Source organism: Lepisosteus oculatus, chromosome 2, assembly GCF_040954835.1.
Source record: "Lepisosteus oculatus isolate fLepOcu1 chromosome 2, fLepOcu1.hap2, whole genome shotgun sequence".
Lineage (NCBI taxonomy): Eukaryota > Metazoa > Chordata > Actinopteri > Semionotiformes > Lepisosteidae > Lepisosteus > Lepisosteus oculatus.
In genome coordinates, this window is record NC_090697.1 from 30,886,993 (window position 1) to 30,911,516 (window position 24,524).

Consider the following 24,524-nt stretch of genomic DNA (forward strand, 5'->3'; position numbering starts at 1 on the left):
TATCGGAATGTACTCATTCATTCATTTAATTTTCATTAATTATTCATTAAGTTAAATTCATTTATGAAATGGTCTCAGGGCCACATACAGTACTTTAGCATATATTTTTTTTGTCACGTCTTAACAGACTATTTTTTCATATGCCATACTTCATACTTCATGATGTTCAGGTAAAGATCTTTACTACAGGTTTATTGTCTAACAATGACACTTCCCATTCTTAAAGATCCTGTGCCTCTGGGGGTTCCCTTATAAATCTTTAAATGACCCAACAAGTAGAAAGACCAGCCCCAGGGGCACAGGATAAGATGACAGAAGTTCTTAAAGCAGAACAAAACATGCCCCTTCTTGATGACTGTTATCTTTCTCATGATCTTCAGTTGCATCTCTAAGTGTTCAGTGTCAGATGTTAATGTGCTTCACCTGTATGATTTTTTTTACCTACTCTTCAGCTAAAACTAGAATAGAATTCACTGATGCAAAGAATGGCATTTTAATAAGTGTGTAGCTTGCTACATTGTTGATTAGGTTGATATATACATTCTCACACCCTAAAATTCAAAGAGTTCTTATCTTTGTGATTTCCATAATCATTTTGTGTATTTTGTATTGTGTATCTCCCTGCTTGCATAAAATGTGTCATAATGCACAAATGTAAAACCTCATGGTGCCACATGTTAAGCCAGTTAATCAGTATTGATGATCAGGTTTTCTGAAGTGTGCATAGCCATATCAAATAAACATTGTATACTGTGTATATTTAGCTGTTACTTTCTTCTGCAAACTTCCAAAAATTGTTTTCCAATCAGATTTATTTGCAAACACCATTCCAGTGTTTCTCGATGAGGAAATAAATGCTCATGTTTGTTTTGCTTTTTGTTCCAGTCTGTAGCGAAGACTGGGAGACTCCTTATCAGCCATGAAGCTCCAGTAACAGGAGGATTTGCTTCTGAGATCAGTTCCACTGTACAGGTAAGGCGCCGTGTTCAATAAGTGAACACCAGTGCACTGATAACATGATTGGGTGAAATACCATGAAAGATTTCATTTTAGCTTTAATAATCTGGAACTTTTTTGTTTCTTTATTAATGAAGTGCACTTTATAGTGCACCAGCTGGCAGATTTGAACTACGCCTAGCATTCAGTTTGGAGTACAACTGGTATGCCATGTCCAATGGATCCTATAAATTCTGTGACTTCAGAACCCTGGGTTTTCCTTTTAAGTGTGCCAGCAAGCTGATGACAAGCCTGTCTGTGTTGCATCTTTGACCCACATGGGTTGCAATTAAAAGTTTAATTGGCCTTTCTGGTAAGATGTCATGCTGCGATTGTGTGCATGCTGTGGAGTCTGTAACCTTTTCACCTTTTCAAAGGAATATAGAGAGGCTTCAAAGAACTTATCCCCTCTGTGGGGCTATCAGTTGAATACTTTTAAGTGTGAAATACACTCTCTGCCTTCTTTCCTTGAAAGTCTTCTAAGCATGTTGTTAACTATATTAGAAGTATGCTAAATGTCTTGATTTGATGATTTTATAAATACGTATCCCTCTCCAGGATTTCATTGTCATCACTGAGGCATATTCCCAGCCCAAAGTCAGGTAGTGCCTCCTCAACCCACTGATGAATTCTGTTATACCAAAAGGCTAGTCTGCCGTTCAGGGAGAAGTTGACAATAATGGCCGTCTTAGGGGGTTGTGTGACCTTAAGAGGACTATGCCTCAAGTGAGCCATGTTACATAGGTGAATTACAGTATTTGCTGAGTTTTTGCAGTGATTTTGTTTAAAGCAGTAATTATTTAAAAACATAATCATAAGAAAATGAGGACATAAAAGACAAATGATAGGAATTGTTGCATTGCATTTCCTTAGCATTCTCTTCAAAGATTTTGATATGTAAATGGCATTGACTTTTGAGTGTTAAAATAATGTTTCAAAGAATTGCCTCACATATATATCTAAATAAATTACGAAACTTCTCTTTCTCAACCTGCTAATAAGTGATGATGAGCTAAAATACCTGTCCTCGCCCTTATTTTACTTATTACTTATTTACTCATAATACTTATTTTTATTACATTTGCATCATCGTTAAATGCTTAAAGTAATAGAGTTTTCAGACAGAAGTGGTGAAGCTGTCCAATTTTTTTGGTGATAAGAAATGTTTCATGTTTGCAGTCAGGACTGTCATTGCATTAAAGAGATGGACGATATGGCCACTCAGAAGAATGTTCAAGTTTTCAAAGTTGCTCTTTTCAGTACTTTATTCCTGCAGATTGTGTTACATTTTTTTCTAATTTTCTGCTGATGAGCTCACACTGCATGTCAGTGAAGATAATGCGTTGATTCTTTTACCTAGTTTTGCCCTCAGTACAAAGCTGGAACTAACTAGGTGATTGTTGTAGATGCTTGTCGTGATGGACCTTAGGGTGAATGCAGTGCAGCTGGGGAAGCTGTTATTAAAAATATGTCCTCACTTGCTGCCTTCTTATCTTTTTTGCATATATGTTCTTGCATTTCTCTCCAGTCCCTGAGGTAGATATCACTTCTGTGTTTGATCCTCTTGCTTTTTAGTTTAACCTTTTCTGTTAACACAATTTCTCAAAAAGTGCTTCATTTAATTGGAATGAAAAAGTATTTTTGAAAGAATAGATTAAATGTGATATGAAAAGGCATAACATTTCCAATTTCAAGAGCATATGTGATGTTAGTGACAACTGTGCTGCAGAAGGGAGATCAACTAAGACAAGAAGTGAGAGGTAGGGGTTCAATTTAGTGTCTCAAGAAGTATTTTTACATCTCAGAACAGATGTTCATCTTGCATTTACTGTATTCTGCTTTGATTCTGCTCAATACATATAAGCATCACAGATGCAGAGTTCATTAAATTGTAAATTTAAATTGTTCCAGTAATTTGCATAAGGGGTCTCCTGTGATGCAGCCACTTAACATGAATTTAGGCCGGTGACCTTAAAACAAGTTCACCTTCCTAAGAGGATGGTTGTCTTAATGTGTTTATCTACAGATCCAGCCAATCAGAATGCATGCCGGATACTGGAGCACCTTGTGGTGCGTGCAACATAACACACCCCATTTTTTTAAAATCAGTTTTTGGATTGCATTACTTAGTAAAACCAGCAGGCAGAGCAGTGAATGCTTAATCTGGGGGGTAGAAGTATTTGGGCTGTTGCCAGAAAATGCCTGGTTTCAAATCCTGGTCAATGCTGAGGGTCAGTCTTTTAGAATATATATTAGAATTGTAGAATTTAACTTGGATAATATTGAGACTTTTATTAAATTTAAACTGTGTATTACAGCATATAAAATATGAAATTAATATTGTTTTAATTTACAAAAACAAAATTGCTTAGTTTGATGTATAAAAATGTTTTGTTGTGAACGTGATTTGCTTCTTTCAGGTTTACTTCCGCATTTAGAATTTAGAATTTAGTACAATTAGTAGATTTTGATTGTAAAAATGTTTCACATATTGTATTGTAGTGGCTTTAAAAAATGCAGTTTCATACTGTATACACAGTATAGTTATACAGTATAGATCACACTTAAACTACAGTTCATTGACCTGTCTACACTACTGTTTCAGTATACTGTATCTGGATATGGATATGACTTCATGTGATACAGATGTGTGTCGTGTCAGGAGACAAGAAGGCACTCCTTAAAAAATCCTGATTGGGATAAAAAAGTCCTGTGTATGATTTTTTTTTCATTGCAGTATATAGCCTAACAATGTGATTTAACAATATGTAATACAATCTATTCCACAAATAAAAATGTGTGTTCAATTCAAAAACCACATCACACAGCACACATGTATAATATTCGCAATATTCGTCAATAAACAGCAAGGCTAGAATTATATCCTCCATTTATCAACAGTTACAACAGACACAAATCTCGGGGGTTGCGTCTCCTTGACATCTGATACTCCCTTGTACGCTCAAGTAATCGCGAATGTCAAGTAAATATACTGCGATACATAAAATGAATAAAAACGTCTATGTAGACGTCATAATATTTACAGTCGACAATGTCATTTTATTTACAGTTGGTTTCATTTTCTATTGCACTTCAAAGTTGCACCACAAAGAAAATAAAAATGGCTGTAAAGTGCTCCAAAGCTTTCACAGACACGAACTGAGAGTTCAAGTAGGTAGCGATGTCAGCATGTGTAGGCCGGCAAGGAACAAGTAATGTATTCCATGCTGAAAAGAGAAGAAAAGAGGCACGTTTCTGCTGTGGAGCCACCTTCAGGTGTGAAGAACGGAGAGTGCCAATTCAAACGCAGCCTAAACTTTCCACCACACATCCTCCCCCCACTGCGAATAAGCAACACTTAAAAAAAGCACTAAAGGCACTCCAAGGGATAATTAGCTACCTTGCGTTTTGGCTGCGATTAAACGCAGATCATTTTGCAAGCTTCAGTGCATGTTTCAGTGGTCTTTTTAATATTAGTTGTTATTCTAGATTGTAATCATAATATATATATATACATGGTCAGGGGTTTTGCATACATACATTATAACTTTTAAATTGTACTGTAATTCTCGCATTATGATCTCGCATATACCTGGGATCCGCTTTGTTTAACATAAGGTTCCTGAACATGGAAACGGGTGCTAGAGGTTGTTTATATAAAAGTTGTGAAAATGTTCACAAGACGCGATCTTTAAAATGCCTGTGGTTTGAAGGCTCTGAAGCATCGTGTCTCAAAAATAGGCAATAGGTTTCAATAAGAAAGAACGGTTTTGATAACAGTGACAAATGACCCTAAACAAGATACAAGCAGTTTGATTTTTTTTATTATTAATAAATTAACATTGTTAATAATGATCACATATGTTATTATAGTTTCAGTGGTCTTTTTAATACCACTTTGTTATTCTCTATCATAATTATAATATATACTGTACAATTTTGTTTTAAGGCTTGTTTTGAATTGCCCCATTCGAATGCAGTATTTGGAATTGATTTGAATTAAATCAGTTGAATTGGTTTTTACTCCCACTGTTGACGGTATTCACATTTGCTCATTCGTATTTTTGATTTATTGATATAATTTAACATTGAACACATTGTGATGTATAAAAATAATAAAATGCCAATATAGTGTACATAATATATATATTTTTTTAAATGAGTCTGTAGTTGTTTTAAGAAAAGCTTGTTCCTTGACCAGGAATTGAACATTGACCTCCAGGTTGATAGGCAAGCACCAAAATCTATTGTACCAAAGCATCGCTTAGAAACAGACAGACAGAAACAGACAGATTAAAATGTTTCCAAAGTAACCACGAGTGAATGACTCAAAGAAATTGATGCAGATGTTTACAAAGAAAGTGTAATGCCGTAATACTTTGAGCCATATAAATATTTATTTCTTTAGATAAGCAATTCCATATTAAATTCCCTATTAAGTGGATTCTAAAAAGTACACATTTTTTTACTGCAATAACGACAGCAAGTATTCATATAAAAGGTTAAAACATTATAGCTTTTTATAAAGTATATCAACTTAATATAGTTAGAACGAGCATGTCAAAACTTTTCCAAAATAACCGCTGTAAGAGTTAAAGACTTTGATTCATAATATGTTTATGAAGAAAGTGGAACACTGTTTTTATTAATTTTAGCTACCACTACCAGCAATATACGGTATGTGTAACATATTTATATTCCTAAATCAGTATCGTTTATGATGTTCAGAGACGTTATGATCCTATTTTTTTTGTTCTCAGCTACCACAATTTCCTTTTAGTTGTAAAATTCCACGGATTTGAACATGCACAGTAGAGAGATTAAATTAAGTTATTGTTTCACTAAAATCTAATGAACCACAGGTGCCACCTGTCGATCATCTTTGGACAGCCAAAGGTACTGTAAAGTGTAGGCCTTGAAACGCATTACAGGGTTTTAACGCACATTCTGAATGGCTATATCTGTTCCATACCAACTTTGGTCAGTTCTCTGAAAACTGTCAGATATCTTACAATCCCATTCTATCAGATACCCCCTTCTGAACAAGAAGACACCTAGAGTTCTAACTCAAAATGATTTCAATATAAAAGAGAGATATATGTGAGAGGGATACTGTATGTGATTTTTATCAATTCAGCAAAAAAAAAGACACTGATGGATTCGTATTTTGGTTGAAAGCTCTGCAGGCTTCAGTTTTTTGACAGTGAATTTCACATTAATGTGACTTCTTTCAACAAAAAGCTTTTTCATACTTTGTCCAATGCAGTTACTTCTTTAAATACAATAAAATATTTATGAATATTAAAAATTGCACGGTTACTACTGGTATTCCGTCTACCACGGCTGTGCAGAGAAAAATAAAACTTCTACTGGACATTGTGTGCTGGTGAGAAACATACCAATTGTCAACATGCACAAATGTTTATTGGTGACTTACTTGCAAGAAACCATGTATGTGTGTGTTCTGTAATAAAAGAAACATGGTACAGTTGATCTGTACAGGGTACCCCACAGACATTACAGAAACTGCATGGTTTAATTACAAGTTGAAAAAAATGTTTACTTTTACTCATTTATTGTTGTTGTGGTGAAGCTGGATTTTAAACTTTAATTTTCCAGCGTTCAAGTTTGTCAGCATTTTTTAAAGTTGTTTAAATCTGAACCAGGGATAATGAAGACCAGAGCTGAACTTTTAATGCTTTTCTGCAAAACTTGTAGTTGAACATACTGAAGTTTTTACATGCAATTATCATAGCCATTATCATATCTTTGGTCCATATATTAAAGTTGTACTCAATTGATAAAAATGAACTAAACTGCTGTTTTTCTAGATCAGTCAGGTTTCAGTCTGCAGTTACAATTTAATGTGTTAATGAAAGTATTTTTATGTCACTTTCAAGCCTAATGTCATGAATTTTATTTGTTTCTCCTTAATGTCCCCCCTCAGAAAAACACGTGATTGAAATAATGTTAGTTGACTTAGGTCATGTTAACAGTGGCTTAGAGTTACTCGTAATAATTATAAGTAATTGTAGTACAGCAAAGGTAGTGTTGTTTGGTCAACACAGAAGAGTCTTAACTGGACCACAGGAGCTACAAGTACTCATTGATTTGTATGTGTGATACCGAAATCCAATCCAACTACTTCACATTAGTAGAGTAAAAGGCAGAGTCTCCAGGCTAGCAGTTTGGTTTATTATTATTTCTAAATTATTTATCCTTGAAGGAAACTAGCTCTTTACCCCCAACCACATATGAAAACTCTAAAAAGAATTTCACAGAAAGCAAGTATTTCTGTCTTTGTCTGGGCTTGATTAGTGTTTTAAAAGGTCATAATACTGAATTTTAAAAGATGGTAGATAAAGTAGATGCTAGTTTGTGTGTGGTCCTTAAAGAGACTTGGGCATGGATATTGCCTCCAGTATTAATTCCTAAATTTATTAGTGTTCATCTCCATCTTTATTTACCTTTGTCCTTCAAGGTAACAGCTGATGTCATAACTATTCCAATTAAATATCTTTTAAAAAAGGCTTATGAAAGCTCATTGCCCGAATCCATACAAGAAGAAGAAATCCCTTTCATGTAAAAATAAGAAAGACACTGATACAGTATTGAAGAGCTATTCATAAGCTTCTAAATATAAATTTTCTATAATTCTTCACATCATTGTTTGCATTCTTATTGATCTTCAGACTTAGGTTCCATGTACTTGTATGATATCAGCTAGCATGGATCTGTCGTTGGTGCAGAGATTGAGGCTGTCTGATATCCCATGCTTTGCTACATTCTTGACCATAAACATCTACCTCAATGGTCTGGATCTTTGCATCAAGACTGGGAGAAGAGCATTTCTGTAGCATTTCAGTATTTCTGTAGCAGCTGCACGTGAAATCAGTCAACCAGAAGCCTTGGAGAAACACACCTACACATCAACTCCAACTCCATGTGATAAATAATGAAAAGAAAACTCTTCCATGCTGAAAAGAGAAGAAAAACACAACATGTGGCCCCTGAAAAAGGCTCCACGGCGAAACATTGCGTTTTCAAGCATTTTCCTTTTCAGCATGGAATAAACCTTTACTTGTTCCTTTGCAGCCTACGCGTGCTGATGCAGCTACTTACCTAAACTACTAGATCATATAATTACACTTATTTCCAATTTGTATTACTCTCCTCCAGTGCCTTTATGCATGTAATGTTAGTTAGGCTTTGATCTAAAGCATGCAGAAAAGCATGCAAAATTCTCTTGTCCACTTCTCAGGATCCTTGGTTGTCAAACACTCCAAAAAGAACAGCTAGCATACATGACTTTTTGTCTCTTACTTTGTGTAAAAATGCTGACTTTTATCAGTAAAATTAAGCACCTTGTGGCACATCTTTCTGAAATTCCCTGCTTTCATCAGCGGTGTTCCCCAGCCACATTGATAGAGCTGATACTGGCTTTTCTCGAGAACCACAATGAAATGAAAAAAGGTCTTCAGATCTAGCTACAAACAACCAAACATGTTAAAGGGACCAAATGACCCCTCATGTATGTCATTTTTCTCATTTTCCCATTATATTCCTGACCACTTTGCTTTATCTGCATGCTGATACTTCACAGCGGGATGTGTAAGCAGACATTATGGAGAAGAACTCCAGGCTAAATAACTTTCCATTTGCAAAAGAGCCAGCTGTACACTTGTGTACTTTTGATTTTGTTTGCAAATAGTGAAGGCTTTCAGGTTTCATGCCACAGTCATCATAGAAAAGGGAGCAATTAGAATGTATTCTCCGCCGAAGGCTCAGTGTCCACCCCCACAGGGGAGGATGACGGTGTGCAATATCATATATAATAAATAGCAGCTGAATCAGAAATATTTCTAATGAAGACATTATTTTCTCCATCTTTCACCACCTCCAGATGAAAGTTCCACTTGCAACTTAAGATGAAAGGAATGTAAAGTTTAATTAGTTTGCTCTGTACAGTTAGCTGCTCAGAAATGATTTCTTATCTTGGTTTTTAATGTCATGTTGATATTTTTAACTGTAAATTTCTGTCATTGTAAGCAATCAAAACATTTTTTTCAACATAAAGTTTATTTAAATTGTAAATCATTCTCTATATAAGCATCAAACTCATACTGTAAGTCTAGAATGTATTTCTATGTATTATACTATTTTTAAGAAATTGAATCAAAACTTAAAAAATAACCCTGTTATTAATATTTGATCTTTCCTATCAGGTAATCAAAAGTTAAGAGTATATGATTCCACTAAAATGTGCTGTAAATATGCACCAGTGGTTTTTATGTAAAATGAGTAGTCAGATATTATTATTCAATGAAATACAAGAAGACAAATCAAGAGGCAGACTTAACCACAGCTTCTCGCAGTCAGTGTTCAACTTCAGATGTGTGTTAACTGGCTAGTTTTATTTATTTTCCTCCACAAGTCATGGTTTCTAATGTTCTGAGACATTTGGTTTATGGTATCTGTGTCTGTACAATATGTTAAAATATTCAAAATCTCAGGCTTTGCAAAACAGCTGGGAAGCTGGAATCAAAAAGTGTTGTGAGATTGGCTGCCCTCAATACAGCAGAATCTATACTGTTGTGAATTGACAGGGAAAACATGTTATCTGCAAGCTTCGGATAATTAGATTCTGGCAGGCCCTTGAGGTGGCTAGTGTTAGATGGTGCACCATTATTTAAAGCTAAAGTGTATTTTTTTGTATAAGTGAGCCTAATGGATTATTTTTGGGTAGAAGCAGTATGTTTAAGAAAGCACTGAATTTCACTTTTAAAGTGAACAGATTTTTTGTTATTCATTTTTAAAGAGAGAGAGGGAGAGGTATTATACTGTATATATATGTGTGCTATGTCTGTCACTAAATGCATTTAAAGAATAACATTGCGCATTGGAAGGTTTGTCATCTTCTACTGCCTTTTTTAAATATAAAGAATGCATTCATATATAAAGTATACACATTGCAGTTGGTTTTCTGCTTTGAACGGTGCTGCTATAGCTGAATTAAAACACATAAAAGCTCTTTACTATGTGATCTCGCTGTTGTCTGGGGAAATCCTGGCTTGGGCTTCAGCACTGTGGGAGAGTGGAGCAATTCTGAAATTTTCAGTGACACCTTCCAGGACGTCTTTGACTCCCGTGGTCAGCTGAATCTACTCACCATTCACTGCTCTTAAAACAGGACAGCCAACTGGTTGCTCACTGCTCCTTCCATTTCGGGATTCTCGGAGGAGCTAAAGAACAAGCTGGCCTGCTAAGACCTTCCTTCAACCCTGGAAGCCCTCATCAATCCAGCTATCTGGCAAGATACCCTCCTCAGGGAGAGACAGCAGGAGAAGCTTCACTGCTTGTCATTGGAGCCCCCTCTTCAATCTGCTGTGTCATTCCTCCATAGACCAGTCATCCTCCCTCCTGCTGATCCTAAGACCCCTTCTTCACTGACAAGGAGCCCATGCCGATTGGAAGGGCCAGGATCTCATTGGCAGAATGACTTGAATGCTGCCGAGAGGGGTTATGCATTTACTATGCGGGCCAAGGACACTGGAGTGATAACTGTCCTGAGTTGCCAGTTAACTCCCCCTGCTCAGTAAGTAGACAAGAGTGCCTAGTGAGTGGGGGAACCACTTCTCATCAGCTTCTACTCTGATTCACTCTGCCCACCATGCTCTCATGGCACTCAAACACCTTCCAGGTTGAGGCGTTTGTGGAATCGTGGGCTGATGGGAATTCCAGTCCACCTGGGATTACCTTTGGTCCCATGTCATTCCTCTTCCTCTGTGCTGGTATTGGATGGAAGACCGATAGGCTTTGGCCATATAGAAAAACAGACGTGTCCCCCGGCCCTTACGGTCAATGGTGACCACAGAGCTCCTCTGTGTTTGACGTCATGTTGTCCCTTGGTTCTGGGGTTCCCCTCATTGGAGCTACACAGTCCTCATCTTGACTGGCCCAGCCACAAACTTTTAACTTGGAGGAAAGACTGACAGGGTCATTGGTTCTCCATCCCAAAAATTCTCACCACTTCTGATGTCACCAGTTCTCAATTGCCTGCAAAATATCAGGACTGTTGATGTCTTTAGCATCTACAAAGCCCAGACCTACCTCCACACGAACCCCATGATTTCCTGATTTGACCTCCTAGCAGGACCTCACTGCTGACGGGTCACCTGTACCTGTAATCTTGGTTAACCTCGAGAAAGGCTTCATCTGTCCATCCACTTCACCAGCTGGTGATAGGTTTTTCACTCAGAAGAACAAGAATGGCTCCCTACATCCCTGTATTTATTACTAAGATCTCAAAAAGATTGCCATAAAAAATCAATATCCTCTTCTGCGGATCTCCTCCCTCTTGGAGAAGACTAGTCAGGTCCTACATCCTGGTGCACATGAGAAAGGGAGACAAGTGGAAGACAGCTTTCAGCATTAAATAAGCCAACAGTAAACCACATAACAAATAACATTATAACATCACTTAATTAGCCCTATACAATTTCTTGCATTAGGAATTCGTCTTTTCTCATACCCCAGCTTGTTCTCCATGAGACACACAGACAGGGAGAGAGAAGCTTGGGGTCAGAGTGCAGGGTCAGCCATTGTACAGCGCCCCTGGAGCAGTTGGGGTTAAGGGCCTTGCTCAGGGACCCAACAGAATAGGATTCCTCTGCCGGCTGCGGGATTTGAACCGGCAACCTCCCAGCCACAGGTGCAGATCCTGAGCCACAGAGCCACCGCTCCGCCCACAAAATCCCGTAGACGGCAGAGGAATCCTACTCTGTTGGGCCCCTGAGCAAGGCCCTTAACCCCAGCTGCTCCAGGGGCACTGTACAATGGCTGACCCTGCGCTCTGACCCCAAGCTTCTCTCTGTACCATACAATCTTAGGGAAGATTCAGTAATATTCAGTTCTAAATGAATTTGTACAAAAAATTGGAATATAAGAATAAACATCCTGTGTTATTAACAGTATAGAAAAATAGTATAAAAGTATTTAATTATATTTATAATTATATAAGTGTTCAGTATATTATAAGTTATAAGTATATAAGTATTATTTAAATTATAAGAGGTATTTTGAGCACAGGTGAAAGTAAGTCACTCCTAAAAAAAATAGCTTTTACTATCATAGTTTAGTCATTTGTTTCATATTATAAATGAAACCTCTTGTAATTATTACTGTCCTGAGATGCTGGATTAATTTTATTTATGCAAATGTAATGGTTTGGCCTTTGAAAAACAGCATAAGGTGTGTAACTTGTAAAAGCTAAGTGCAAGCATAGCGTAGCTATTGTGAAGGAAACTGTCCCTGACCCTATTGTTTTTCAGCACAATATGGAAGAGGAATATATTTTATTCTACTCAAATAAGTTGCACATATTCATGCATGCAAGACACAGACCTGTGGTCATCTAATCAACCCATCTGCAATGATGTTCATCAGGGGCATGGCAGTACAAAAGAACAACACTAGAAAGTAGAGGATGTAATAAGACACTTGGAGTTAGAACTTCGTCTAGTCAGAGAGATATAAGATTGCTATTTACACACATCTTTTAACTCACTTCTTAACTGGATTGCAGCTGTAAGGGATCTGTGATGAAGTAGTGGATAAAAGCACGTTTGTGACCCAGACCTCCTGAGTTTCAATCTCACCAGCTTTGTTTATTTATATCAAAACAGTTGCCTCAAAACAGGCATTAACAATACATATTGCCTCAAGATCAATATATAAGGAATTACTATCATAATCCCTGTTAGAATTTAGTTAATTTGCTTTCAGTAGCTGTAATGTGGGTTCTATGAATAATGTGTGATGTGCAGTTCTAGACCACCTATTAAAATATAAAACAATGTTTGGTTTAATCATACTGTATTATTTAATTAAAAGCAATTAAAACACATAAATAAATGCAATTTGTAGTGAAAAAATTGACCATGTATAAGGCATGCATTAAAAATTCAAATGACATATCATAAATAGATCACGAAGGTAGCTGCATCAGCATGCGTAGGCTGCAAAGGAACAAATAGGTTTATTCCATGATGAAAAGAGAAGAAAAGAAACACAATGTTTCAGCTGTGGAGCCTTCTTCGGGGGTCACATGTTGTTGTGTTTTTCTTCTCTTTTCAGCACGGAATAAACCTTTACTTGTTCTTTATCAGAAATAGATGCCAAACAACAAGAAAGGATTAGTGTAAACATGCCCCACAAGCAATTAGGCATCATTTATAACGCAAAAGCTAAGCTTCTCCCCTGTTTTGTCTTGTAACTTGGCATTTGTCTTTATTAAGTGGCTGATGCTTTTTTGTAAATTGACACTTCCTTCTTTGTTCACTAAGTTTTTATTATAGACACAAAGGAAATGTACTGATATGCGTAACTTGTAAAAAGACGTGGAGCAAGGGGGATAAAACTTCCATGGGTTAATATATTATTTACAGATCACTCCTCTTCAAAGAGAAGAACTTTACGGGTGTGTTTGGAATTGATAATGGCTGGATTATAAATGTCCACTATATTAAGAACTTTAAAAAAACTTTAATGTGGCTTTTTATGTGTATGATTGCATGAACATTTTAATATTTTCCAAAAAATAAATAGGCATGCACTTGAGTGATACCAAAGGTAGGAAAAAGTCCATACTTTTATGGGGTGAGTTTTTAACTGCTGTTCATTTCAAAGGATATGACATGTGGAGTTATTTCAGGTGGGTTTATATTACAGAGAATGCTTGAGAATATTTAATACCAGCATAAACTTGTACAAATTAATTCATTTGCCTTATGAATAACCTTGAAAATAATTTCTACTGTACGTTGCAATTTCTTGACATACTCTTGTGCACAAAGTACATTTTTTGCACTCATGTTTTTACTGATTAGTTTTGATTTTGATAAACTTAAGTTTTTAAGTTTTTTTTAAGTTCAGAATTTGAAGTTTAGCTGTGATTCCAGACTTTAAAGTTTACCTTTAGCAAGAGTCCCATTATTTTTGAAAACTCGACTGTTGTTTCTAAGATTCACATGGTGTAAAAAGGTCAAATAAATTTCTATATAACAGCTGTATCTTAAATAGGGCAGAGCTGTTTAAGCTTTTAGAAGACAATGGATTACTGTTGTTTGGTAAATTTAACAAGGGGATTATGAGAATTCTGGCAATGGATTTGGCAATGGAGAAAGGTATCTCTGGTCTTCCAAGACAGAGATGTAGGGCCATGAAGGATTTTCAGAGATCTGAGAATCCTCCACCTTAACTGGCAAAATGTAAGAACAAAGATTAACATAAATCTCAAATGATGAATTTGTAGTGCTTAGTTTATATTGGCTGCTACAGTATGTTCTTGCAGTTCTTTCCTTTTCTGTGTGATGAAAAGCCGGTGCTTGCATACAGTGCGGTAAAGAATATAAAATAAAGAGTCTGTCCTCTTCTGTGTTTTTCCATTTGCTTGAGAAAAACAACGTATGAACCTTTGACATAAGCAGCTAAGTTTTAGGGTCCTGTGAAAGCACTTTGCCTCAGCAGAACACGAATACACGTTTCCCACCTCAAACTTTCAGATTAATTGACTTATGTTCTCTGTCATGCGAGTCTCCGTTTTCAGTTTTCCACTACGTGCCATCACAGTTTGTTTTCGTTCTGCATTTTTGGAAGATCTGCAATAACGCTAACAGGTTATTTTCTATTCTTAGATAAATTCCAAGCAAGGAGGTAGGACAGGACGCCTGAATTAGTTAGGCATAGAACCTGAGGTGACGTGGTAGGCAGGTTCTATTTTGTTATCATTACTTGTTCTCTCTTGTAGGGTTGTTCTTTTAAAATAAGATAAAGGACATAGTCATTATGAATTCAGCAAAATTATCATCTTGATTAACTGTTTCCTGGGCGAAACCCTTCACGGTATTTACAGTTCTGACCATTTAAATTACACTTTAAACACCCAGTCATGTTCCTGAAGCAGATAATAATAGACTAACAACCAAAAAAGTAATGAGTGGAGTGGTCTCCTTGAGTTTCTGACTTTTAATGCTTCTGTTTAATTGAAATGAACACCTTCTAACAATTGCTTGTTTTACTCTCTCCAGTAAAAAAAAAGACTTCTTTAAAAATTAATATTTTTCCATTTTAAAGAGAATGCATTACACTTTTACCATGAGGAAACTTACTACTATGTCTCTGTGTAGAGAAAAACAAACAGTTATTTTACATTTTGAGCTTTTAGTCAGTGGTGAAAAACAATTTAAATAAATCATTGTGTTTCATTTTGTCTGACTAATAATTTCAGTTTAATTAATACTTAAGATTTCTTATTCAAATACACATCTGATAAGCCTCGCACAGAAAATAAAAAGTATGCCCTGAAGCCAGCAGTGCAATCAAAGGTTGTTCATTAGCATCTGATTACTGCAAGAATCCCTGCCTTATTTTTTGTATGTGATTGTTCTCTGATAATGAAATATACTGTTGATGATACTAGCTGAACAGGGTATCCCACAGATGTTACAGAAAATGCAAAGTATAAGTAAAATTGCAAAATAAGTTTACTCATTTATTGTTATTGTGGTGAAGTTGTTTCATACTTGAATTTTGTCTGCATTTCTGTCAACGTTTTCTAAACCTGTTTCAGTCTGAACCAAGGATAATGAACGCTAGACCTGAACTCTGAATGATTTTGTGCCTATACTTTAATGAGCTCATTTTCTGTGTACAATTATCCTAGATTTTATTATTTCTTCATACATGAAAAAATTGCTGAATTTATATAAGGAGCTGAACTGCCTCTTTACTTTAAAACAGCCGAACTGTTGTAAAATTTAGTGAAATTCTTTATTTCCTTTACAAAGCTTCACAAATATACATGAAATGTAAGATAAATGAAAGTGTACTGGAAAGTTCCACTTCTCAGAAACATGAATGTAACATACAACTCTTTAGTTGATGCAGAACTAATGTTGTTAAAAATGATGCTCCTCTTTCTAAGTATGTTCCCATTAGAAATTGTAAATCGAGTGCAAATGAGTGCACAAACATTTAATGGAACAGTCTACTCAAAGAGAATTATGAAGTCTAAACTAGATTGTCAGGTATTTGATTGGTCCATCTGCCCTATGTGTGAGACTGAAGCCCATTAATCTGAATAGTGCCTGTAACTCTTCTAATCCTTCAAATAGCAGCATCAAGAGAACACCCCTGCATGCAAACTACAAATTCATGTGATCTACAGTGAAAAAAAGATTTACAGGCAAAACTCTTAAACAGCAGCAGTAATGTAATGTGCGATGCAGTATTTTTGTAATTCTGGTAACTATGTTTTGTTTTGTTTTCAAAAATGCTTTCAGTGGAGTATGGCAATATGTGTACATATGTGAATTAATACAGTCTTTAAATCAACAATAATAAGCAAAATTAATATTACTTGATGGAAAGAAGATGCAAGATGGCATGTAAATCTATAAGTGCTGACACGGATGTGATTATGACATGATATATTTACATTTCCAGAAAGCATTTAATAATGTGCCTCATAAAAGCTGGATTCTCAAAATCCATAGGAATCCATGGTAATGAGTTCAAATTCCTGGTAAACAAACAGGAAACAGTTTTTTTAAAGGGTGCAACTTTAACTGGGCAGATGTAAGTAGTGGTGTACCACACGGATCCGTGTTGGGCCCATAGCTCTTCCTGATCTATGTGGATGATCTAGATTATGGTATAGACTCAGATTGGCTAATGAATGTGAAGTGCACCAGTGAAACAGCAACAAGGGTGTTTCAAAAAGACTTATACAAAAGCTCAATCAATCAATCAAGGTTTATTTATCAAATGCACAACAATACAGCATACAGCGGAGGTTGTCGGCAATGGACTGACACTTGGTGTAAAGTGTAAATCAACATTAATAAGTGCAAAGTGATCCACACTGGTAATAAAGACATGCATTGGTGCTTGTGAGCCACAGGAAGTTACAAAAGGGGTTTGGGTGTTTGTGTAGATTCTTCTATTCTTCATCAAGATTGTGTGGGTAAGCAATATAAATAGCAAACAGAATGCTTGGGCACGTAGCAAAAAGTATAAAATTAAAATACAGAGGAGTTATGCTGAAGCTCTGCAGCGCACTAGCAAGACCTCATTTAGAGGTATTGGTTTTGGTCACCACACCACCGAAAATACATTATAACCTTGGCACGAATTCAAAGAAGAGCAACGGGAGTGATTCCTGATCTCAGGGGACTGTATATGCAATCCTAAGAGGTATAGTGTAGATAGGTTAAACACATGGGACAGTGGGAAACGTAACAGATATGTAGTTAAAACAGAGAATAGAAAACACTTCTTTACTGAAAGACTACGGAGTAGGATTCCTCTGCCAGATGCCAGATTTGAACCGGCAACCTTCCAGGCACAGGCGCAGATCCTTAGCCACAGTGCTTAAAAATGTTTAAATTATTTTTTTTTAAAATTTTTTTTTAACGTTTTCTGGATGGTTTTCCAGCCATGTGGTCGATTCCTGAAATTGGGGTACCTTTAAGAAATGGCTGGATGAAATTGTAGATTCACTTAAGTGCTAAACTACCAAACAAGCAAGATGGGCATAATGACCCCCTCTCATTTGCAGACTTTTCTTATGTTTTTTAAACCATAATAACTGATACATAAAGCCCATGAGACTTTTCCATTTTAAAAATAGTATTAAAGTCATAGTTTTACTTGAACAACTTTCAAAAAAACTTAAAGCACTTAACAGTACCACAAATGTAATACACACATAAAAATGAAAGCGTGCCAATTTGACCTAGTAAAAGACCAAGAGTGAAAATAAAATTCTGCATTAAAAGGTATTGTGCAGTAATAAGTCTTTAAGTGGACTTTAAAATTGTCAGCAGTCACAGAGTCTCTAATAGTTTTGCACAGAAGTAGGCATTATACTTTTCATTAACACAATGAAGCGTGTTTAGCTCCTGAATAGATACCCTAGTAGGTAAGGTGTTAAAATTAGTGCATAGCTCTAAAAAATGAAACAAGCCTGCACTGGTATGGTAACAAAAACTAATTAATTCATCTCTATGGAAACCTAGCTACCCAATATAATGAGGAAAATAAAGCACCTTTATTCATGCATCACTCCTCAGTCATCTGCTTTGGTGTTCCACAGCCATGTCGTTAAAGCTGATACCTGGCGTCTTACAAGAAGGAACTGGCCTATCATGTGATTCTTGCATCATAATAGCACCTACAAAAAAATGAACTCAATGAGCAGAATAGCCTACTCTCATTTGCAACCTTTCTTATATTCCAAACAGCTTTGCTTAACATACATAAAGTTACATCACACCAATACTTGCAAGCAAATAATATTGAGTATGGCCCATGACTATATACTGTAGCTTCCCCCTTTTTTATCTCAAGAGTCAGTTGCTTATCTTACTCCTATGCACTTGTACTATGGAATTTTTGTTCTTGCAAATATAATTCAATTGCACAAACACTCATCATGGAGGTGGTAGAGATTTATCCTCTGGAGCAGCGTTCTGCTCAGGTATCTCCGTCCGCCCTCACAGGTCATGATGATGGTGTGCATTATTGCAGATAAAGATTTGCTTAATGAGAAGTATTCTTCATGTTTGTTTGCTTGCTATGACTAGGTGCTCTGAATTGTTTTCTGTCCTTGTTTTCTTGATATCTAATGGATATCTGGTTTTAATTACAAAGTCCTAGCATTTCAAACCGCTGATACATCGCAGCGAAATAAAACCAACATAAACATTTGTATCTTTCCTGTCAGGGAAAGGGCCTTATTCCACAGATGATGTTCAATAATAATAATAATAATTGTTGTTGTTATTATTTATTATTGTTGTAACAAGAGCTTCTATTCAGTCCTTTCAAATATTCTGGAATGATTGAAAAAGAGCAAATTGGGAAGTAATGAAAGGTACATAATCCTGTAAGAGTTTAGTAATTTCTTGTTTTTTGTCCTGTTTCTATTTGGAACCATAGCATATCACATTAAATTGCAAAAATGTTACATACAAGTAAGGAGTTTCATAATAAAACATGCTCCTTAACAATAAGACATTATAATATTACCTATATTATATACAGTATATATTGTGTATATAGTACATATACAGTACATATATTACAATATGGCCTTTTGGATTCAATAGAAGGAAACATTATACTGCCTGAATTAATATATACTTTAATTTCTGTTATACAATGTACTTCAAATTAATTTCAATTAGCAGTTCTTTCACATTAGTAAACAATTAAAACATTATGCGTAATCCAGAAGCACAATAAGTTTGGAAAAGCATGCTAGAGGTCAATCTTTTTTTTCTAGTTTTTGATGCCCAAAATATATTTTTTTTAAAACTGTTTCCTAAACATTCTGATTAGTCTGCCGTCACATCATACATCATTGTATTATTATTGTTGTTATTGTTATTATCATTACTTTTATTATTATTAAACTCTAAAATGGCAAATTGAGAGGAAAAAACATTTTTGCTGCTTCTAGCAGTCAGTGTTCAACTTCAGATATGTGTGCTAACAGTTTCCTCTTATAGGCGTGGTTTCTCCAGTTTGGAAGCATTTGGTTCATGCTGTCTGTGTCTGTACAGTATGTTAGAATGTTCAAAATCACAGGCGCAGCAAAACAGCTGCAAAATGGGGATGTTCACATGTTAGAAGAAATGTTTGCCCACAATACAGCAGAATCTGTATACAATAATCACAATACAACAGAATTCACTGTTGTGAATTGACAGGGAAAACATGGTATCTGCAAACTTCGGATAATTAGATTCTGGCAGGCCCTTGAGGTGGCTAGTGTTAGATGGTGCACCATTTTATTAAAACTAAAGTATCTTTTTTTGTATCAATGGAGCCTAATGGACCATGTTGGAGCAGAAGCAGACTTTGGTAGGAAAGCATTAAATTTCAGTTTTCTAAAACGGTGAATGAACATATTCTTTATGTGTATATATACAGTTTTAATATACAGTATTTGTTTGTAGAAGTTTAAGATACATTTTCAGTGGCCTTTTTCAAATATATGAACTTGAACTTGAACTTTATTGCCATATGTAACCGGTACTGGTACAATGGAATTCTTACTTACAGAAAGTCTCTCAATTGTAAAACAAGTGTAAAAAACAAAACAAAGTGCAAACAGTGCATCAAGACAATGTACAAACTATTATATTGTATACACTATACACAGAAGTACACATACATTTAAGATAGAGACATTAAATACAGGATTTGTTCTGATCTTTAGTTATTCTTCTAGTCTAGGGAGTTATGCTGAGCTCTCACAGACTGATCTCTTATTTGCAGGTCATTTCTCTCCAGATGAAAGAATTTAAATTAATTCTTCATGGCAGTGTTCTAAATGTCTGTTGTTTAAGCACTTTAAAGGTTCTTTAAGTGTGACTTGTTTCTGAATATAAGTGCATTCTTATGTGTGAAATATACAGACATTGAGAGGATACTAAAGTTTATGAAAGAACCACACCTGCTACAAAAGCTAGTGTTCAGTCTACTCTTTATCAGTTACAAGATTTTGAAATGTCTATGAATCATGTGGGTGTGTTCTTTAACTGTAGAACATTTTAGACTCAAGATATAATCTTTTATGTACAGTCCTGTTCTTGGTGGGTTTATCCTCAGGTTAGTGTGGGTATGAACTATTAAAATTAATTGATTCAAAAGTATATTACTTTTAATACCTGTAGGTTGTGCTGATTGGACCAATAGGTGGCACTCTGTTGACCAGAATTTCCAAGCCATTAGCAAATTAATATACTTTTGTGTAATTCTGGCACCAAATTCTTAAAAAAATCAAAATTCTACAATGATAAAATGTATCTTTATTTTCCTGCGGCTGATGTATATAAAGTACTTTGACGCTGATGTGTTCATTTTCTGCCATTTTTTAAGCTTTTCACCTAAGTTTTCACTATTGATATGTTTTTCTCCCATGTAACTCCCTTAAATTCTATACTTTTACATTTTAAAAATATTTTTTTTTGCTTCTTGCTATATGAGTTTTCATTCATTGTGCATTTTTTGATAAACTGGCTTAAACAAATTTTTTATTAATTTTTCCATTAATTGTAAGAAAGGATCCTAAAATTAAACATATTTCTGGCAGGCTATTGAAAATGAGGTGGAAGCCAGATTTTGTTACCATAGCTTGTTCAATCTTGTAGGATTGTAATAAAAGATTATACAGAACAAAACAGACACCTACATAAGTGTCTTTTCACACATCCCAGATTACTACTGAAAATTGTGCTGCATTATTATGCTGTTTGCATTTTACTAAAAACATAAGATAGGTTAGAACCTAATCTGAGAGACCATAAATGTAATACAAAATTGAAGTTAACCAATTTAACGAGATGATATATAAATCATATATACTGTAAAAAATCACATATGTAGGCAAAGCATGTTTGCTTTTGTAGGGATGCAAGGAGTCACAGTGCAGTCCAGGGAAGATTTGAGATGAGTTTAAAAATGACGAGAATGGAGAACACTGAAAGAGATGCACACAAAGTGTGATACAAGTAAAGGTTAATTCCATACTAAAAAGTAGAAAGAACACAACCTTTCAGCTTCATGTGTGAAGACAACTCAACAACTGAAACATTGTACTTCTAGTAACCAGTTTTGTTGTATCCAATGATGTGCAGGATGTGTAAGGATTTGATTACAACAAATTTAATAAACATCCTCAGGGTACATCCCCTCTCTGAATACAATGATTACCTGAAGATAGCAAAGGACGAGAAAATTGAAGGAATAGAGACAAAATGGGAACATGCCTCAGCAGTTGTCTTGCTGACTAAAAATAAATAACTTTCAAAGGAATTAAAAGCTCAGAAAGTTCATTCAATATTGAGTGTTAAAGACCCTGGATTCCACCTGCTTCATTGAAAGTCTGGAGCCTCGTTACACCTTGCAATGCAATAGGGTTTTGCACGACCAGAACTTGTTTTATTATTCTGACTACCACCACTAAAGAATACCCCCAACATTTTTTGGATCTTTTCTTTTCTTTTTTCCATCTTGGTCTGCATTGCTCGTGAATGTATTTGTGGTCCAGTTTGAGGCCAGATGCTTCTTTTGTTAAGTGGCTAATCTGTTAATGCAGAATGTGTGCAACAACTTTGCTGTAATTTTATGCTGGTCTTTTCTGTGGTGAACTCAAAAATGATGCTTGCATGTAAACAGTTTCTACTACAATGTAAAGAAACATAAAAATTTACTGCAGTATGTTCTTTTGAGGAGACATTGATACTAAATATTTTTCAACTTTATGATATTAGATTTTGTATTCAGGGGCTGAACTAAATATACCAACTACCTGCAATTACAAATAATCATCATCGTTGGCATCATTATCAGCTGATATATTTGGGTAATCATACGATATTGGTATCTGCCAAGAAAATCTTGATCAGTGCACCCCTTATCTATAGACACGTGTCATCTAATTCTGCTTTGAGTGACGCAACTTCAGATTTTTTAAGATCTACATGATCGGCAGGATTTTTGTATCCACAGTTGAAATTTCTCATGTCCCCAGATTTTAAAGTTCTTCAATGATAAAGACAGTTGTATCTAGCCATGATGAGTTTGTGCTAGGCCTTGTTCTGCTTGGTCAGCACTTCTTTTCTCTGACATCACAGATTTCTTCGTTGCCACATTATCTCTAATCAGATAGTAAGCAGTAAGCTCCTTCGCTCAGTCAAAGTCGATTACTGTAAGGCTCCTAAGATGCCAGCACATGTGACCTACTGCCCATGACCCCCTTTCCAAACCTGTATGGTCCCCTCTTAGGGATCTACACTTTTGCATCATCGTTGTTTTTTTTCTACCAGACGCCTCCTACTCTTCCTAGGCTCTGCTCAAATATTAAATATACAGGAAATGTACATTATTATCAGAAAAGGTCAGATGGTGCTGAAAGACTTTGAGTTGAATTGCAGTTATTTTACATTGTACATGTTGATCAATTCTGCCTCAGGGTGGAGTGCACTGTAAATGAAACAACTGACTTAATGCCAAAATATCTTAAAGAGTCTGAGTGAAAATGTTCATGGTCTCTGCAAGTGTCAGGCTTTGCAGTAAATACAGTATTTACCTTCTTATATGTTTGGGTTTTGTGTAATTTTGGAGACGTAATTTTTTTAGCTTGCATCTAAAAAAATAATATAAATATAACTTTGAAAACTAGATTTTACTAGTGCATTGTACAATTTTAATATAAATAATACGTTTAACAATGATTTCAATTCAAGGTATTCAACTACATATTCTAACATTTTGTTTTTTATTACTTTATTATTCCCCACAATCAGCGGTTTGCAGCCTCTCAGCAGGGCATGATAAGAGTTAAGCTGTCCACTTACATGTATGGATCTGTGTGCCATTGTCACTGTTCTGATGTCATGTATAACCCTACTTACATTTTGACCCATTAAAATGATGCAATATTAAAATATAATATTATAGAAGCAATGCTGATTATTAAAACAATAGAATTAAATGTTGCTGTGGATTTTCAGTGGCTCCCTCTCTGTGGTCTCAGCCATAGAATAGTCTATTGATCTTGGCATTTGGCATAGGTCTTCTTGAATTCTGTGTGAGTCACAGCATCTCGCAAGAACTACTTTTATATATGCCACGTATATAAAAGATGTCATGGAAAACACTGTTCATGGTATTGGATTATTCAGAGATTATTATTTTAAAAAGAGACAATGATTGATAGTCAAGTCGTCTTGAACGACTGTTTGATTTTTTTATAGAGCCATTATGTCAACAATTTTAAAGAAACTGAAACAAAGCCTACTCTTAGCTTGTGAATATAGCCTTGTCAGTGCAGCAAGTCAGTGACCAGTTTTGCAGTGCCATGTTTTGAGCTCATTGTATTTTCTATTTTGCTGCAGTGTCAAACAAATGCTGAGCTGAAGGAAACCTTTGCCAGCTTTAAGATTGCACAGTCTTATATCAGTAAAAGCCACATATACACATTTTTCAGTAATTTCTTTGTTACAGTAAAAGTGATTATAATAAATTCCCTGGAAGTGTTTCTCAGCACCAGCAACTATACCAAAAACCTTAATGCTGTTTTCTTTTGGACTGTTTATTAAACTGAATCCTCAGATTCTGGATCAGCCATTCTGTACTGACAGCACGTTTATATAACAGTGACAGTGCATGTAATTTCCATGAAAAGGCTACTCTTGGTATGATGACAGGAAATTTAGTGTTTTCCTGCAAATTGCCAAAGAAAAAATGTTTTTTGTTTGCCCACCCATTCCTACTGCAACAATGTGCATTTTGTTGTAAAAATGTTGCCACTTCTATGGCAACTGGTCCCAGTCACCCTTCAGGGCTCTAGTTCAGCAATTAATACACTTTTTCATGAAAATGCAGGCATTTGTTTACCCGTGATATCATTGCTGTTTCAAATACTGCAGCATAAGAAAATGCTTAAAACATTTTTG

At 35.5% G+C, this 24,524-nt stretch overlaps 1 protein-coding gene across 1 annotated transcript in view; it reads left to right on the forward strand.

Moving 5' to 3' along the window:
* bckdhb (branched chain keto acid dehydrogenase E1 subunit beta) overlaps positions 1 to 24,524 on the forward strand; it is a 122,083-nt gene that overhangs the window by 95,217 nt on the left and 2,342 nt on the right. The window contains exon 9 of the mRNA XM_006626304.3: positions 886 to 972. Coding sequence (XP_006626367.1) covers positions 886 to 972 — 87 coding nt within the window. The remainder of the gene's footprint in view (positions 1 to 885; positions 973 to 24,524) is intronic.